Genomic DNA, 19,521 nt, shown 5'->3' with positions numbered 1-19,521 from the left:
TTCGACAGTTTTGGAGGAGTATTTAGACTGGGTGGGGCGTCCGCTGCCATTCCATGTAGTATTTTGGCGGTTCCCAGAAATTCCCATTGCAACAATGATTCTGCGATTGGGTTTTAGCTTTCTGAGCCTCTGACTACAGCACATTGGCAGTTGTATCAGTTGGGTGACTGCCAAATATTGCCTGGGAGTTATTCAACTCAAGACCGGCTTGAAGTTGATCCCTGAAGGACAGATGCCCATGTTAGGGAGTCACATAGGACTTGCAGTATCTAAACTAGCATCACTCTGAGCAGTGAACTTTTTCTTAACAGGGCAGTGTTGGCAATACCAACAGAATAAGCCTTCCATGAGGAAGATCAACCATGTCTCTCACAGCAAAACGTGATTGTGAGGATTTTGGTGGGGACCAGTGGATTAAAGAGAAAATGAGATTTGTGGCGGAGGATGGGGCACTTTCAGAGAGGTGAAGGCAAAGTGAGGATTTGGGGAATTCAGTCAGAAAAACAATCCAGGAGATCATGAACAGAATGGTGGGGTTGAGGAGGAATGAGGACATTGAAGGCAAGGAGGAGCAACGATGTTGCAGGTGATGGAAATTAAAAAGAAGCTGGAAATTGTCAGCTGATTTGGTAGCATCTTTGGAAGCCGGCAGAGCTAACATTTCAGATTGATAACCTTACATCGTGATCTTTGGTTTCTAATACAATTCTAATGAAAGATCATCAAACTGAAATGCTAGCCCTGTTTCTCTCCGTGCAGCTATTGCCTGATCTGAGAATTTTCTGTTTATAGTTTGAACTTCCATCAGTATTCTGTTTTTTTTTTTACTTAGTTCACTCCACAGGAATGCATCTCTCTCGAAACTACTGTGCCTTCACTGATCAGGGTCAGGATATCAGTAAGAGCTGCAAGCTAAATCAATGTAATAATAATTCAGCAGTCTGCTCCTTGTGGGTGAAGCTTACCAGTAACCAGTACCATGTCAACGTGCTCTGTTTGCAAATACCTTTAACTGAATTCCACTGAACGTTCACAATCTAACATTCTGTTCCTCAGTTGTATGATGAATGCTTATTTTCCTATTTAAACTTCTTTTGATAGCAAGGCAGGGGAGTTTTACTGGAGTCACAGAAACTACATGTATAAGGAGGAGCATAGTTAATTTCGGAACCAGACCTTTCGATGTTGGGAGTGCAAAGTAATCTTTAAAATAAATGCACACATGTGCAATGCATCAGGAAGATAGGAAGAACATTGCTCTCCATTATGATAGGAGGGACATGCACAGAAAGAATGGCTCAGACTGTGGACGTTCACTGTTTCATTTTAAGATCCCAAAGGATTAACATATCTACTGTAGAATCACATTTACAGATTCAAGGATTCAAGAGCCTGATGGTTGAGGGATAATAATTGCTCCTGGTCCTGGTGGTGTGAGTCTTGAGGCTCCCGTGCCAAGCAGTGAGAAGAGAGGATGGCCTGACGGTTGGGTCCATGATGATGGATGTTACTTTCTTGTGAAAGCACTCTGTGTAGATGTGTTCAATGATGGGGTGGCTTTTCCCATGACAAACCGGGCAGTATCCACAAATTTTTGTAGGACTTTTCATTCAAGAGCATTGGTGTTTCCATATCTGGCCCAAAATGGAGGTCAACATAGAAGGGAAGGGTTTGATTGATCTTCGAGTAGGTTAAACGTTAAACGAAGGGCCTATACTGTGCTGTAATGTTCCATGTTCTATATTCTACAAAGAAGCTTTAACATTCTAACTTGACGAAGGTGCATGTTAATCGTGTATGAGGGAAATTGAAGCCGCACAGTGTTCCAGCTGGTAAGGCCACTGCCTTGCAGCTTCAATCCTGACACCTGGTGCTGTCTGTGTGGAGTTTGCACATTCTTCTTGTGATGGTGTGGGATTCCTCCCACATGCCAAAGTGGTATCGGCTGGTAGGTAAATTGGCCACTGTATGCTACCCATGGTGTGTGGGCAACGGAGATGATCTGGAGGAGTTACAGTGTCGTAGAGAGATACAACACAGAAACAGACCACTGACCCCACCAACTGTCTATTGACGGAAATGGGTGGATTATAGATTATGTAGTGTAAACATAGCGGGGAATTAGATTGTAATATGTGCCAGTTTAGACCTGACAGGCTGCAATAGCCTTCAACATTGTAAGGGAAATAGAAAATTAAAAGAACAATTTAATTTAGTTGCATGTTGAAGCGCTAATGAAGCAATAACATGGAAAGGAGATGTTCCTTCCATCATGTTAGTGCCCTCTTCAGAAATGCAAAATGAAGGGACCAAGAACATAGGATTCATATCCCTGTTTAGACTAATTTAAGACTGATACAAAATGGCCCACCATGAACTCTGTATATCATCTGCAGTTCTGCCCTAGGTCAAGCGTTCAAGTCAGAACTAAAGGAAATCAGTGAGCTTGTTGAAATGACAGAACAACAAACCTTCGCAGAATTATCGAAGGCAGCTGAACAATGGAACTCTGCGTTCATGCTGCAGGCTGAATTCAGCTTGCATGACTTGACATTTGTTGGCCCAAGTCCTCTTTCATTATCGTATTTCATGTTGTGAGCATCCTGTCACTCATTATGTAACCTATCATTTCCTCCCCATGGTTTAGAAACACTGCCTTAATACACCATGCTGACCCCAGTAGAGAGCTAGATGCTGAGAGCACTAATCATACTCAGCTTTCTCTTTTTTAACCTCTTCCCCCTTCCTTCCCCTTTCATCATTCCCAAACACAGGATCCAATTAATAAGCTACGACTGTTCTACTGATCTTACTATTTGACACAGCCCTGGACATCCTAGCAGTCCCTCAGGACTGAGGATGACTTGGAAGTTGCCTTTCTGTGATTTCTTTTAGTGTGAAGTGGTTTAGAATGTAAATACATGGGTGCACGCAGATGAACACACGGGGTCTCCGCAAGGGCACACTTTCTCCATCTCCGTCACACGCTCTGCATCAGCCTGTATGTTTTCTTCCTGCAAGTACACACGTATACATGTTTTTGCCCATAACCTGTGCCGTTGCCTCTCCTTCAACACCTCCCCCACAAATCCATCCAATTACCTCTCAGGACTGGGGTTTTAATTTATCTTATGACAGTGTTTTATCTTATCCTAGATTAAACCTTTCTGTCCTGGAATCATTGTCATGAACTTCCATTGAACCCTCTCCAGCGTCACCACATTCCTTCTCAGAAAAGTGGTTAAAAACTGCTCACAATACTGACAGTGAAGCTTGACCAGGGCCTAATAAAGCCGCAACATTACATCCTTGCTTTTATGTTCTGATCCTCCCAAAGTGAACGCTAACATTGCATTTGCCTTCCTCACCACCAACTCAACCTGCAAATTAACTTTTAGGGAATCCTGAGTGAGAACTCCCAAGTCTTTTTTGCGCCTCAGGGTTTTGAATTTTTTCTCCATTTATAAAGTAGTCTTCGCTTTTATTTTTTTTTAACAAAATGCATGACCATACACTGTCCTACACTATTTTCCATCTGCCACTTCTTTGCCCATTCTCCTCATCTGTTCAAGTCCTTCTGTAGCCTCTCCACTTCCTCAGCACAGCCCCTCCACCTCCCCTCATATTGTCTGTGAACTTTGCAACAAAGCCATCAATTCCGTCGTCCAAATCATTGACCTAGAACGAAAGAAGCTCATTATTTAAATGATAAGCTGCAGAGTTCTGAGACACAGAGGGATTATGGTGTCCCAGAGCACACTCCACATAAGGCTTATTTGCAAGTACAACTCGTTAGTTAGGAAAGCCAACAGAATGTTATTGTTTGTTTGTTTAGTATTTGGCAGCTCCAGCATGACTCTCGTGCAGTCATCTGATGGGAAACATCCCTGAACCAACACACTACGTTGTTATTCCTTCTTTTGTACTATTTATTTATTTTGCATTTTATGGTCATTTTATGTCTTTGTCTTGTACTGCTGTCACAAAGTAACAAATTTCATGCATTCCAGATTGACTTGGAGATTGTTCCTTGTGGACTTCATGCGCCAGATTTAGAGAGCTAATGGGGCCAGTCGGGGCTTGGCTGTGGAGCGGGAAATCACAGAATGGCTTGGAGACGGTTCCTTATGGACCGTGCACGCCAGTTTTAAAGAGTGAGTAGGCCCTGTGGGGACTTTTCTGGAGCAGTTAATGAGAATGTGAGCAGAATAAAGAATGGGAATAATGTAAGACCGGAGTAAACGAATGGCAAATAGTTAGTGGGTAAGGGGCCTGTTTCCAAGCTGCATCTCTCTGTGACTTTAAGGTGTCCAGGATTGCGGAGTCACTCAGGATAAATGAGTGAGCCATGTTTCTCAGAAATATGGCACTGACGATGAGGAAACCCTTCTTATGATCCATATCAAAGGGCACACTGAGGGAGTGGAATCATTCTCTTTTGAGGAAGACACTGGATACTTTGTGGGAGCTCTGACTGGGCTCTTAGAAAGCCAGCAATGTAGATGCAGTCCCCCAACTCAAAGGGCCTGGACCATTCTTCATTGAATTGAAGCAAGATTTCTGGGTGTAGTTAGTCCAGAATACACAGGAAGAGCTCATACTCAGAGTCAGCTCAAGTGCTTAAGATGTCTGTTCTCCTCTGAAGTCAAAGTCGATGAAATCATTCCTTTGTGAATACAGTGATTCCCCTGATACTATATTGAAGCAAGACTTGGCAGAGGTTTGTTGTGACCACTTGGAAAGATATTGTGTGAAGGTAAATGGCAGTCCACATGAATTTGACCTCCACAGAGGCATCAGTCCAGGCACCAGACCATGGCAAAATTCTTCTGGCAGCATCTTGCATATCTTGGTGATGCCATCCATGGAGAAGCTGAATCCATGGATGTGTTATCAGACAGAGTGATGTAAGGATGTGGTGGCTCTCAAAACTCTGTGGGACTAGGCTCTGTCTTTGCTTCTTCTCTTGAGGCTTGAGACCCCATCCTGAATGGCCATACCAGCACCTCTAGTAACGTAGAATTCCTAGTGGTGTCACCACTGAGGTGCCCATTGAATAAGCACCTTAGCAGCTAAAGGCTAGAGATAGCCAGCTCAGTAGATATGAGCACAATATCTGCAATTTGGACAATATCTGAACAGCTTACAGGAAGTTATAAAATTACCCAGTCAAACTTCCTGATGGCAACAGATTTTTCATTTAAATGGCAAAAAAAGCAATTATAAGTTGTGCTTCCTGATTCCAGCCTCTACAGGCTATCTTCAAACATACATGATGTTCTCAGTTCAACTGAGATTGCACAAAGATGATTGTATTTGGAGGTCTGAAAGCTGGAGACCTCATTCATTTCGATGTGGTTGGAAGTGGGTTTTACCTGAAGAATGAATCACGCTTTGATGATGTCTGAATTGGCATGGATCACAGGCACCGTCCCTCTGGGCTGTGCGTGAGTGTGGCCACGCAGTAACTAAAATGCTCCCGTGCACATAGCCTTTCTTGTCATGCAGCTGAAGCTTTCTTTTATATAATGTGTCACGCAGTTTTCACGACACATAAAAATTTCCTGCTCAGAGAAATGGTTGGTCTTCACAGCTTTACAAAAAGATTAGAGGGAACGTTGATCACAAGTTGCAATACCCATCCCAATTTTATACCTTCGTCTAGAAGTGTTTGCAGCAGTATCTATCCATGGTAATATTACACCTTGGAGGATTGACAGTAACATCAATTCCCAGGCTTATGTGGGCTCTCATTCCAACATGAGTATCAGTTATTATCTAGTATCCCTCTTAATTGTCATTACCCATTGTTCACTCATACTGTAGAGCACATTGAGGCTCCTGTCTGGCTCATTTGAGTATGTTTGGGAGCAGGATCTCTCTTTTGCCCTCCCAATATGCTAAACTAACAGTCCCAGTCATCTCAAACTGGTGATTAAAACTGGGGCTCCCTTAGCTGAAGAATTGAATTCACCTAGGCAGCCACATTCTTTGCCCTGAATAAAGCATTGACTGACCATGGGTTAGTGAACTGCGCATTTCTGTCAACAGAGCATCTACCTAATGATTATCTTTGATTCCAGAGAATCTTTGACAATGGATCAATGCCACGCAACAACCCCACTGAGTTTGGAATCACTTTTCACAAATCTAACCCAAGCCAGCTCCCAGCAATGTTTCCGTTGCAGGCGTGATGGACGGCACTGAAGTAGGAAGCTGATCCAGATGAACAATGCTCCAGCTGGAGCGCCACACTGTGAAAAGCCAACGAGAGAGAAAATAGGACAAACTCACTGTGTTGTGCTGGTCTTTTTCTTGGCGGGTTTTCCTTTGTGAATTCCGTAGTCAGGTAAGCTCTCTGTCGGAAGCTGTGACAAGCTGAGCTATAGAAACAGGAGAAGCAGACCAAAAGATGCTTTTTTTTATATATATATAAGTGCAGATCAATACAGTTTCTTAAGAACATTTTAAATGGTGTTTCCTTATTGAGATTAGCAAGTGACATAAGGAAGGTACTCCATTGGCTACAGCACAAAAAATATTTGTCATCCATCGTTAACTGATCCTGCAAATTGTGTGCATTTTACTGACTCATTACCAGCTCGGACATATTAGTCTTTTATTTATTGTGTGTCTCCCATCTTCTCAAAAATGATTGATGGCAGTTTGTACAAAGATAACCCTGTTTTGATTTTTGCATGAATTTTGACTTCACCTTTCTGTAAAAATATTCCCTCCCCCTCCCCTTTTCTTTTATTCCCCGCTCTTGCCTCTTACCTCTTCTCATCGGCCTATCACCCCCTGGTGCTCTTCCTCCTCCCCTTTCTCCTATGGTCCACTCTCTTCTCCTATCAGATTCCTTTCTCTCCAGCCCTTTACTTTCCCACCCACCTGGCATCACCTATCATCTTCTAGCTATCCTCCTTCCCTTCCCCCCACTTTTTTATTATGGCATCTTCCTCCTTCCTTTCCAGACCCGAAAAAGGGTCTTGGCCCAAAATGCCAACTGTTCATTTCCATGGATGCCTGAATTGCTGAGTTCCTCCAGCATTTAGTGTACGTTGCTTTTAATTTCCAGCATCTGCAGAATTTCTTGTTTTTGATCATTGTGCTCAGAATGAATTCAACTATGTGTGAATGACATAGTTTGTTTTGTCTCTGGATTATGTGCAGTTCACTGAATTTTTAGGATTCATAGTAAGAACACTCCCACTTCAAAAACAAGCTAAAGCATTTTCTGTTTGTGCTTTTTGCTTCTTTTTCTATTGGATAGAGATGACTATATTTGCCTAAGAAACAGCAGCAGTGGGAAGGGATCTTTAATGAAGAACAAGCCAGCCTTCATTTATCATTTCCCGAAGGCCAAAGCTGTTAGATAAAAACACCAGACCACAGACTAAGCACATTTTTAGAGAGCAGAGAAATAATAACACATGCTAAATGCGATGGAAAAAGGATTGCTGGGAACACTCGGGGGCACCAGTCACAGTCCAAAATAGCTTGCAATTTGCAATGCTGATGGCCTCTTTGGGAACTTACAGAATAGAACGATGCTGGGCAGCCGTTGAGTTTATTGCCACTGAACAATGAATAGCTGTATCGCATGCTGAGGGAAGCACTACTCTTAATAAGAGCGCTGCTTCAAATTAATTTCATACAATGATGATGCCATCTGAGACTGGCTACTTTTTTGTAAAGTAGGAGATTGCCTGGACAATTTGTAGGAGTGACCTGCCTGACAGTACCCAGAAAGAGGAGAGCAGAACCAGAGAAATGAACAAAAGCTCTAAAAATCTGGGATCAGGGTGCAGGCGCCTGACACTCTGAATCACTGCTCAAGTGGATGCACGTTCTGGCCTCTCGTGCATTCCGAATTTTTTATTGTCTGCCATGCCTGTGCTGGGGGGTGGGGGAGGGTCAGGAATTCCCACTAAACCACTCCGCACGTCCTTCTTTTCTCAAGGCCTTCCTAAAGCCTCCTTGGGCTGAGCTGTTGCCTTATTTTCTGAAATCTCTGCATTTAGCGTAGTATCAAATCATGTGATAATCCAGAAATAAAAAACTTTAGGACAATTGCCCACATTGTTAGCAGTGGACTTCAAATTCCACAGTACCTCAAAAGGGCATTAAGGTGTTGCTGTGTTGGATGCCTCGGTCTGCTGTGTTCTAAGTGTTCCAACACACGTCTTTAAGGCATCACAGAATATAGGACATATAGCAGTATAACACAGGATGGGCCTTTTGCCCAATGATGCTCTGCAACCTATACATATAAACCTACAAGATCAATCTAACCCTTCTCTCCTATGCAGTCTAAATCCTCCATTTTTCTTTGTCCATGTGTCCATCCATGAGTTCCTTAAATATTCCTTTTGGATCTCCGTCTACCACCACCACCAGCAGTGCATTCCAGACACATCACTGCTTGTGTAAAAAACCTACCTCTAACATCTTCCCTAGACTTTCCTCCACTCAGCTGTCTGTGGTATTGCCCACTGCCACCCTGGCTGTCTACTTTATTTATGCCTCTCATCATCCTATACACCACAAACATGCCACCTCTCAATGTCCATTGCTCCAAAGAGAAAATCCCTAACTCATAAAATATATCAGGGAGAAGCCCAGTAAATCCCCTCTCCCTCCATGTCTTTCCTACGATGAGACAATCAGAAAATTTAGTGTGACGCTGTTCCGGCGCCAGTGACCCAGGTTCAGTTCCGCAGCTGTGTGTAAGGAATTTGTACGTTTTTCCTGTGTCTGCGTGGGTTTCCTCTGGGTGCTCTGGCTTCCTCCCACATTCCAAAGACATACGGTTTTATAGATTAATTGTTCACGTAGGTGTAATTGGGTGCTGTGGGTCTTTGGTCTGGAAGAACCTGTTACCATACTGTATCTCTAAATTAAATAAATTACTCAAAGTGTGGTCTAACCAGAGTTTTATAGAGCTTCAAAGCTGTTGAACTCATTTTCCTGTCTACTGAAGGCTAGCCCACCACACGCCTTCTTAACCACTCTACAAACTTACATGGCAACTTTAAAGGACCTATGGACTTGGACACCAAGATCCTTCTCTTTCTCCACACCACCAGTAATCCTGTTCTCTGACTTTAAGTTCCATCTTCCAAAGTGCATCATTTCATACTGTTCTGGATTGAGTTCCATCTGTCAGCTCTCCATCCAAATCGGCATCCTGTCTACATCCCATTGCAACCTACAGCAACCTTCTACACTATTCACAGCACCTCCAGCCTTCATGTCTTCATATCATTAAGCATGATATTGAAGGCTTCATCCATTTTGTGGTGATAGAACCTTACTCTTCATTATCTCAGCCATTGAAAAGCTAATGGAGGTAGCCAAGCCGATTGTGGACTTTGGAATCATGGGATTTCGTGTGATGATTGTGGTGGATTCTTGAGTATTTTCGTGGCTTTGGGCATCTGCTGTGATGAGAGTCCTTGACGAGGATGGTTTGGACCCAAATGCTGGAGTATCTGAGGCTAGGATTGAGACATGGAAAACTGGATCGAGAACTGAACACGAAACAAAATGCTAGACGCTATCTCTGGCTGGGCTGACGATTGAGCATGGAGGCTCTGTTCAGATGCTCCTTAAATATTCAATTCTTGGCACCCAAAACATGATTGCCAATTAGCGGTATGGTCCTGAATCTTTAAAGGGGCCATGCCGGCTAGCCATATTCCAGAGAGTTAGAGCGTCTAATCCCTGGAAGTTGGCATGGTTAGGTGCATGTTGTAAAACACCTGCTTATTGGTGGTTCTGGTGCTCAGCGATGTTGGCAGTGGGTTTGGGACTTGGAGCTGGTCTATCTCTGATGGGATTATACACTTGGGGATGTCAGTTACTGGTAGGATAAGGAGGCAGGGATCATGCAGGAGGACTGGCAATCACAGGCTATATTGGGAAACTGAAAGGTCCATCATATTGGTAATTCCCTGAAGGCTTTGTATGTGGTTTTGTGGAATTTTGGGAGATTACTGCTTAAACCAGGATCACTCCAGAAAAAGAAGGAAGCCTGTGACTCCATGACGATCAGGCGTCTTGATCCCTTTGAACTAATGCCAATGCTGGCCTTAACTTTCTCTGTTGGGAAGAAATACAGATACCTCTTCTTTCTTTATGTTTAGTGCCTGTCATATTGAATCATTGATTGATAAGATTTAGAACCATTTTAGTATTGTGCTGACATATCTTGGCAGCACAAAGCAATTGTTCTTTGTGGCACATACTGTCTAATTGTACATAAATGTCTATCTGTTTGCTAACGACATTCCAAGTTTGGGAAGTAGGGGGTTATGTGTACATAGTGTAACTTTTTATTGCTTTGGGTGGGTTTATCTAAAGCCAGAACGAACATAATTTTTATCATGCTACCACTTCAAAGTGGGATCAGAAGATATAGAATCCTTGTAAGAAGAGGTTAAAAAAATTCAAAGGTAAAAAGACTCTGATGGGCATTATATACCGGACTCTGATCAGTAGCCAGGACGTGGGGTGTAAATTACAAGGGGTGATAGAAAATCTATGTAAAAAAGGCAATGTTACGATGGTCATGAGAGACTTCAATATTCAAGATGCAGGCTTCCCTAAAGGTTAACTTGCAGGGATTAGCTTGAACTTTTTTTTGGGATTCCTAAAGCCTTCAACTCTGTCAGTCAAGGGCTACCATGGAATGCTATCTGCAGATTGAATGCTCACAGGTGTATAGCAGACCCAGTCTCTGTGCACCCTAATGTCAAACAAATGTTCAGGAGAGTGAATCCAAGAGAACGTCGCTCTTCTGATACAGTGTTTATACTACTTAAACACAAACTATATGTGTTTAATTACCGTTTCAATGGCTGTAATCACCTACTTAACTTTAACATCTTGAATATAGTCAGTTAACTTTACAGAATTACATATTTACAATGGTTGCTCATCCCAATCTCAGAAGATGAGGCAGTTGGTATACAAGTAGATGAAGTGTGTAGTGAGTCTGTGAAGGATAGGTAGATGATAGGGCAAAATTACGGTCAGTAGGATGGGTTGAAGTGCATCTTTAAACAAAATAGCAGGTTCAACAGTACGACAGTCTGGAAAAGCGAGGATAAAGTAGCAGGGAAGGAGAGTGCAGGAGAGGTTACATAAATCTCCAGGATAAAGAAAAGTTCAGAAAGGGATAAGAATTTAACTTCTGGTAACATGGTAGCAAAATTGAAAAGGGTAATGAATATGGGACTGAAGATGTTTTATCTGAAATGCACACACTATATGGAATAAAGTGGATGATCATGTTGCACAGTTACAAAATGGTGGGCATGATGCTGTGGCCATCACTGAGTCTAGTTGAAAGAAGATCATAATTGGGAGCTTGACATTCAAGGATGCAAGTTGTATCAAAAGGACAGGCAGGTAGGCAAAGGGAGTGAGGTGGCCCTGTTGGTAAAAAGTGAAATTAATTTCTTAGAAAGAGGTGATATGGGATCAGAAGATGTAGAATTCTTGTAAGTAGAGGTTAAAAATTTCAAGGCTGAAAAGACCCTGATGGGAGTTATATACAGGGCTCTGAATAGAAGCCAGGATGTGGCTACAAATTATAAGGGGTGATAGAAAACTTATGTAAAAAAGGCAATGTTACGATGGTCATGAGAGACTTCAATATTCAAGATACAGGCTTCCCTAAAGGTTAACTTGCAGGTTGAGTCAGTAGTAAGGAAAGCAAATGCATGTTATCATTCATTTCAAGTGGACTAGAATATAAAGGCAAAGACGTAATGCTGAGGCTTTAAAAAGCATTGCTCAGACTGCACTTGGAGTATTGTGAGCAGCTTTGGGCCAATTACCTAAGAAAGGATGTGCTGGCATTGAAGAGAGTTCAGCGGAGGTTCAAGGGGAATGATCCTGGGAGTGAAAGGATTAACGTATGTGGTGTGTTTGAGCAGAGTCGATAAGCCAAGACCTATTCTGTTCCTATGTCTAATGGTCTTAAAGTAATCCCTAACACCATATCAAAGTGACAATAGATATTGTGCACTATTTCCTAATCCTCAGGAGGCACTTCTCAATGAAGGCAGAGGTCGTTGATGAAACTCACCATTGCCTTGTACACAACTACAGCCTCTGGCCATTGGCAAGAGAAAGTGTTTGAATATCAATACCTCAAACCTGGCACAGAGCTTATTGTCTACTACCCTACCCTGCCTTCTGTGTGCTTCTAGCACTCGGACCATCTATGACATGCACCTCAAACACCAGAGAGAACCCAGCACTCTTATCTCTACAAAATCCTCCAAATCCACAGGTAAGATAAGGGAAAAAATGTCACTCTCCTCTTCAAGGACAACAACCCCAGTGTTGGGGTTCTTATTACATACATTTGGCTCATTTGAGCAAGTCTTGTTATCCATGCCTGACACCAGACTCCAAAATAGACACTGTATTTCCAGCTCTAACATGGAAAGTACTGCTGGAGAAGATAGTTCCACACTGTTCTCAAAGCCTTCATGAAGCAATGTAACTTTTGGAAATCCAGTCTATGACCACTTAAGATGGAGAAGATGTGTTGGGGATAGAAACATAGAAAACCTACTGCACAATACAGGCCCTTCGGCCCACAATGCTGTGCCAAACATGTAACTTCTTCAGAAATTACCTAGGGTTACCCCTAGCCCTCTATTTTTCTAAACTCCGTGTACCTATCTAGGATTCTCTTAAAAGAGCCTATCATATCCGCCACAACCACTATTACCGGCAGCCCATTCCACACACTCACCACTCTTTGCGTAAAAAAACTTATCGCTAATATCACTTCTGTACTTACTTCCAAGCACTTTAAAAATGTGCCCTCTCATGTTAGTCATTTCAGCCCTGGGAAAAAGCCTCTGACTATCCACACGATCAATGCCTCTCATCATCGTATACACCTCTATCAAGTCACCTTTCATCCTCGACCGTTCCAAAGAGAAAAGACTGATTCTAAATAACACAGAGCATAGAAACATGTGAGGAGGACTGTAAGAGATTTAATGAGATTTAGATTGGCTGGTGAAATGGTCAAGTATGAAGTTAGGAAACTTGAGTCTTTTCTTGGGAGACCAGCGTAAATGCAGCCCAAACTACCCTCCCACTTGCTGCACCAGCCACCCTCTGTGGCAGCGTCTAAGGGACCCTTCTTGGTCTCATCAGCTACCTTGGAACCCACAAAGCCAGAGAGAGGGAGCAAGTCATCCTTGACTCCAAACTGATAGCTTCAGGTGAAGGAGGCTATCTGTTAAGAGAGAGACACATCTCTGATGACTAACTCAGCTCCTAATGGAAAAATGAGCAGTTGAGTAAGGAACACATGGACTACATATACTCATGGAACGATGATGAGAGAATTGTTTAAATAAAAGATTAAATTTGGATTAAAACAGCAACTCTGCATGAAATTGGTTGAGCTGCTGATGATGAAATCCATGACCACTGGACACGACTGAAAGCTCAATGAATAAGCATGATTTTCCTTATGATTCCAATCACAGAGTTTGACTTCACAATCCACCATGCCCAGTGTTGAAGAAGGGGAGGCAAGCTTCAGACCATTGTGCTTCGGAGAAAAGTTCTCTAAGTAGGTGTCAGGAAATGTAAAGGGGGCAAAAGCAGAGCAACAGAGACGATTCAGCGATGAATGATAATTTAGTAATAGACTGCAAGAGTAGCAAGTCTTGAGGAGCCACAAAGCGAGGAAGAACAGATACTAAATGCCACAGGCAACAAGGTAACTGCAGGCTATGAGCAACTGGTTGAGGCTGGCTGGTTCGATGAGTGAACAAGGACTGTGGAGCAGAGCTGGGTTTAAATAGGCTGCAGGTGATCAAATGGAAATGAAGAACAGGTATATCCTGTCATCTGGGTGGAAACTAGGAGGTGCCCACTTGTGCAGGCCTGACAGGACCACTCTCTCCCCTTAATAATGGAGGCAAAAAATGGTCTAGGGCGATCCGGATGGAACTCCAAGATGAAACTGAGACCTCCCCTCTGGGACGTTCCCTTCCCAGTTGACCACATACTGTACATCATATCCATGACAACGTGAATCCATCAATTACTGAACTATATACACTGGACCATCTTCCATTGTACTAGGTTACAGAGGTGCAGGCTCAACAGTGTTGAGTGATCCATAGACACGGGCTTGAGACAGGACACGTGGAAGAGAGGAGTCATCCTGAGGGTAGGTGGCAGCTGGAGATGGCAAGTAACTGGATTGATGTGATAGGTAATCTTGAAAGGACCAATGAACCAGGGCGAGAGCTTGCAAGAGTCAATGCACAGGGGCAGATCTTGGCTAGACAACCAGACACGGTCCCCTGGAATAGTCTGGCTGGGCACCTCCAGTGGTTGGCATGACAGCTCTAGGTGTTTGCAGCTAGGATGGCCCTCCATACCTTCTTTCAAGTACTCTGCCAGTGGTGAACCAGGGCTCTGGTGGACAGGACCCCCACCATTGGTTTCTCCACAGGAAACAATGGGGTTAGTAGCCATGAAGCACTTCAAAAGGTGATGTACCCGTGGCAGAGAAGTTGTGTAGATTGTGGGACAACTCAGCCCAGGGCCGATCCTTTGTGGAAGGATTAGAGGTGGTGAATCATTGGAGAAACTTCTCAATTTGCTCATTGGCTCTTTCTGACTGTTGCTCTCTGAGATGCAGAGGAGGGAGCAGAAGGCTCACCAGAAATGAGAGATGAATTGTGTGGCCCCGGCAGACAGTGGAGGTGAACTGTAGAAAGTGTTGGAGAACCAGGTCTTCTGTCTCAGTGGCTGGTGGAAGTTTGGAAAGGGTAATGAAACAGGAAGCCATGGAGAACCAGTCCAGCACTGCCATGACTACTATGGCCCCTTTGGAAGGAGGCAAGCCCTGTGAAATCCATGGTGATGTGGGACCACAGGTGTTGAGGGACCAATAGGGACTGCAGGATACCTGAGGGCCACTGGTTGGAGGATTGGCCTGGGCACATTGACCAGCAGGCAGCGACGACCTGCATCATAGTAGGCCACCAGAACCGGCGTCGCAGAAAATCTGGAGTCCATTGTGCGTCTGGATGGCCAGAGAGGGGTGCGGAGTGCGTCCCCCTGGAGTGCCTCAGAGTGCACGGCTGTCATGCGGTCATCAAGTGTGTTGGCTGGAGCAGGCCTGGCGGATCTGGTTCTGAAGAACCAGAGGAAGTGTGATCTGCAGCAGCAGACCAGGTTATCGGTGAGGTAGGGGATTTGGTAAGGGAGATGAGAGGAGCCGTGATTTAGCTGAAGTTGCTGATGAATGGCAGTAGATGTTGGAGAGGACCAAGAAGCTCTGTGGCTATTTGAGGGAGCAGAGTCGGGGCTATTCAACGACGATGCACAATTTCTCTGGGTCAGTGGCTATGCCTTGGAGTTAAAGGACATAACCCAGGAAGCAAATGACTGGGCTGTGGAACTGACATTTCTCTAAATAGCCATACAGTTGGTTTTCAAGGAGACACTGAAGGACTAAATGGACATGAAAGATGTGGCCTTGGGGGTCGTTGAAAAAGATGAAGATGCCTTCGAGGTAGACTAACACATACCTGTGCAGCATGTTTTGGAGTATCTTGTTAATGAAAGCTTGGAAATTTGCTGGACTGTGTAAAGTTCGAAAGGTATCACCAAATATTCGTAATGGTCAATGGGTGTTATGAATGCCATCTTACAATCATCCCCCTGACAGATAAGAATCAGGTTGTACACACCCCATAGATCCAATTTGGTGAAGATCTGGGCCCCATGGAGTGTTTCAAATGCACTATCCATCAAGGGGAGAGGATAACAGTTCATAATACTGATTTTGTTGAATCCATGGTAGTCGATGCAGGGATGGGGACCCCCATCTTTCTTTTTGACAGGGCAGAATCCTGCACTGGCTGAGCAGTGAGATGGTTAAATAATGCCATGCTGCAGCTCTTCAGTGATGTAGTCATTCATGGCTTCTATCTCAGGAAAGGAGATGGGAAACAGATTACCTCAGGAGGTGTGGTGTCTGGGAGGAGATCAATCACACAGTCATGTAGCCTGTGAGGTGGCAGGGAGCTGGCTTCCCTTGTACTGGTATTCCTGTGAGGTCGAGGGGTTCCTCCATTTCCTCAGATTTACAGTGTGATGTCAGCTGAGGGTGCAGGCAGGCTGGTCCCCAATTCAGCGGTGAACCGGATGACCAGGGGAAGTGAAGGTTGTGAGTGGAGAGCCGGGGGTAATCCAAGATGGGAGAAGTGTTGGGTGAGGTGATAAAGAGGGAGTAGGTGGTCTTGTGGTGCTCTCCAATGTTCACGTGCACAGACTGTGTGCATGCTCTGACCATCCCAGACTCCAAGGGATGTCTGTCAATGGCCTTGATGTGAAGGGGTGAGTGATTGGCTCAGTAGAGGGTCCAAGCTGTGCACACACAGTTCAGTCCAGAAAGTTGCCTGCTGTGCGAGAATCCACCAGAGCCTCCTGTGTACATAGAACTGTCGGGATGTGGAGGAGGATAGAGAGACTGTGGTGTTGGAACAAGGGGCCGGGGATCTTACCAGATAGAAGGCCCGTTGTCTCTAGCTGGTGGTGCCGTTTCCTGGATGCAGTGGACATGTGTTGCATGGGTGATGGGTTGTTCTGCAGTAAGTGAACAAATTGTTTCTCCACCAACTTTCACACTCTTGGGGGTTAAAGGAGATCTTCCTAAATGCAACACACACAAAATGCTGGTGGAACACAGCCGGCCAGGCAGCATGTATAGGGAGAAGCACTGTCGATGTTTTGGGCCGAGACCCTTCGTCAGGACTAACAGGAAGGTTCTCGGCCCGAATTGCTGACAGTGCTTCTCCCTATAGATGCTGCCTGGCCTGCTTTGCTCCACCAGCATCTTGTTTGTGTTGCTTGAATTTCCAGCACCTGCAGATTTCCTCGTGTTTGCGTATCTCCCTAACTGCATGGGTTCTATGTGCGTCACTGATGAGGGTCCTGCAGCTTGAAATGGTTCTGGGAATGGAACTGGGGTTCTGGCTGGTGATCTGGAGGGTCATTCCACAACACACCTGTCAATATGGAGGGCCAGAGTGATGAGGCTTTCAAGGCTGCTGGGCATCTCCCAGGTAGACAGCTCGTCTTTCAAGCACTCCGAGAAGCGAGGGTCTGGAATTTCATGGTGTAATTCAGCACCAAACGTGAGGCTTAACGCAGGTGAAGTATCCAAAACACTGCCTCCCTTTCACTTCCTGGCTGGTCGAAATTCCCTCAGATTTATTGCAAGTGATAGTTTTATTGTCTCAGTTAGTAGTAGCCTGGGTGAGAGCTCGCCCAGTCGTGAAAGAGATGACGAAGGCAATCTTGGCTCAGTCCATAGAGTACAGAGATGGCTGGAGCTCAAACTGTAAGATGAACTGGGACAGGAAATTGCGGCATCGGGTTGGGGATCCAATGGAGCATTTGGGCTCCAGAATCTGGGGTTCTGAGGGGAGGAAGTTGACTGGCACGGGATTGCAGTAATGAGATGGAAAGTTGGTTGAGAGTGGCAAGCAGATGGTCAATGGTTTGCAGCTGCTCCTGGATCATGCACTCGTGTCGGTGGATGACTTCCTCTAGCTGAGGAAATCTGCCAGGTCAACCACTGGTTCACCCATCCTCTCAGGGAATGTAGAGGAGGCTTGACCCAAAAGCAGAGTGGTGGAGATGGTTCAGCAATGAACAATAACTTTATTAATAGACTGTGAAAATAACAAGCTATGAGGAGCCAAAAATTGAGAGAGAACAGATGCTAAACACCACAGGCAACAAGGTAATTGAAGGCTAGGAGCAACTGGTTGGGGCTGGCTGGTTCGATGGGAAAACAAGGACTGCGGATGAGAGCTGGGTTTAAAATAGGCTGCAGGTGATGAATTGGAATCATGTGGTAGAATAACTCCTGTTAACTGGGTGAAAACTGTGAGGTGCCTGCTTGTGCAGGCCTGGCAATAGGGGCAATTACAGGGTGATTGCTGTGTACTTTGTATCAAATAATCCTGACAAAACAAACAACCTTTCGTCCATTCAGTAACATGGTGGAGTGCACACAAAATGCTGGAGGGATGCAAACAGTCAGGGCGCATTCATGGAAATAAACAAACAGTTGATGTTTTGGGCCAAGACCCCTCTTCAGGACTGAAAAGGAAGGAGGAACATGCCAGAATATAAAGGTGCGGGGAGGAGAAGGAGGTCCGGCCAGAAGGTGGTAGGTGAATCTGAGTGTGTGGGAAAGGTAAAGGGCGGGAGAAGAAGGATCTGATATGAAAGGAAAGTGGAACATAGAAGAAAGGGAAGGAGAAAAGAACCCAGGGGGACGTGGTAGGCAGGTGAGAAGAGATAAAAAGCAAGAGTGGGAATAGAAATGGGGAGGAGGAGGAAATTTGGAAGGAGAAATCGATATTCATGCCATCAGGTTGGAAGCCACACAGATGAAATATAAGGTGTCGCTCCTTCACTCTGGCACAAGAGGAGGCCACAGACTGACATGTTGGAATGGGAATGTGAGAAAACAGATCTGGAAGCCATGTGGAACAAGATGGTGACAATGACAAGCTCCCGGGAAGGACATATGGCTGTGAAGGGCAGCAGAGTTCACAGAGGGGGCACAGTGAGAGAGGTTTTCACTGAACTCCTGTCAAAGAGAAGATTTAAACTTCTTCAGGGTAGGCATCCCTTGAAGAGACTTCTCAGAGGAGCAGCAGATCAGAAACAATGCTGGAAAAAAGATGTTGGAAATCCAAAGCAAAGCACACAAACTGCTGGAGGAACTCAGCAAGTCAGGCAGCATCCATGGAATTCCTGATTAGAAAGACATTGGCCAAATATGTTTCAGACCATAGATGTTCATTTATTTGTACTCTTTGATTCATTTGTTTGGGCACAAGAGCTAAATAATGAGAATTCTATTTCTTATTGTTTCTATATAAATGAAAGGAAGGAAATTTACTACCCACCCTTGCTCTGTGTTTGAAAGGAGAAGCAAACATGCTCCCTTCATGAGGAAATGCCAACACGTCAGTTCTTGCTGCATTACTGTAGCCATGTGCATTTATTCAATGTTATTGATGTATATGCTGTTCTTTTGTAAGTTTCACCCACACATGCTGTGGAACTGTGGGTTAGAGGATCGTAGCCTGCAAGCCCAAATGTGGCAGCCATAAGGAGACTAATTTCTATGAGCTTTAAGTCTGGTCTGCTTTGGTAATGTAGCTGAACCTTATACGATCTGTGGCTTGCTGATTTTGTTGGTTCTTTTGGATTTGTTCTGTGAACAGACGGGCAGATGGGGATGAGCAGCTCTGGAGCCTCGGCAGCTATTCATGACTCCGTGTGGCTGTTACCTCTTAATGCCTTTGGTTAACAAGAGTGCCTCCATCTCAGATGTAAAATGGGTAACAGACCACTTTTCAGAGGGCACATCAGAACTCCCATGATGCATCAGTCTTCAAAGACCCAGCAGTAATTTGAGACTGCAATCCACCG

General features: G+C 44.5%; 1 protein-coding gene across 1 annotated transcript in view; it reads right to left on the bottom strand.

Annotated features, from left to right (window-relative positions):
• Window positions 1-19,521, bottom strand: part of LOC140737223 (regulator of G-protein signaling 8-like) — a 43,087-nt gene that overhangs the window by 14,308 nt on the left and 9,258 nt on the right. The window contains exon 2 of the mRNA XM_073063525.1: window positions 6,295-6,383. Coding sequence (XP_072919626.1) covers window positions 6,295-6,383 — 89 coding nt within the window. The remainder of the gene's footprint in view (window positions 1-6,294; window positions 6,384-19,521) is intronic.

The sequence above is a fragment of the Hemitrygon akajei genome, chromosome 12 (assembly GCF_048418815.1).
Source record: "Hemitrygon akajei chromosome 12, sHemAka1.3, whole genome shotgun sequence".
NCBI lineage: Eukaryota > Metazoa > Chordata > Chondrichthyes > Myliobatiformes > Dasyatidae > Hemitrygon > Hemitrygon akajei.
Note: the sequence above shows the minus strand (reverse complement) of the source record. Positions and strands in the feature narration are given on the sequence as shown.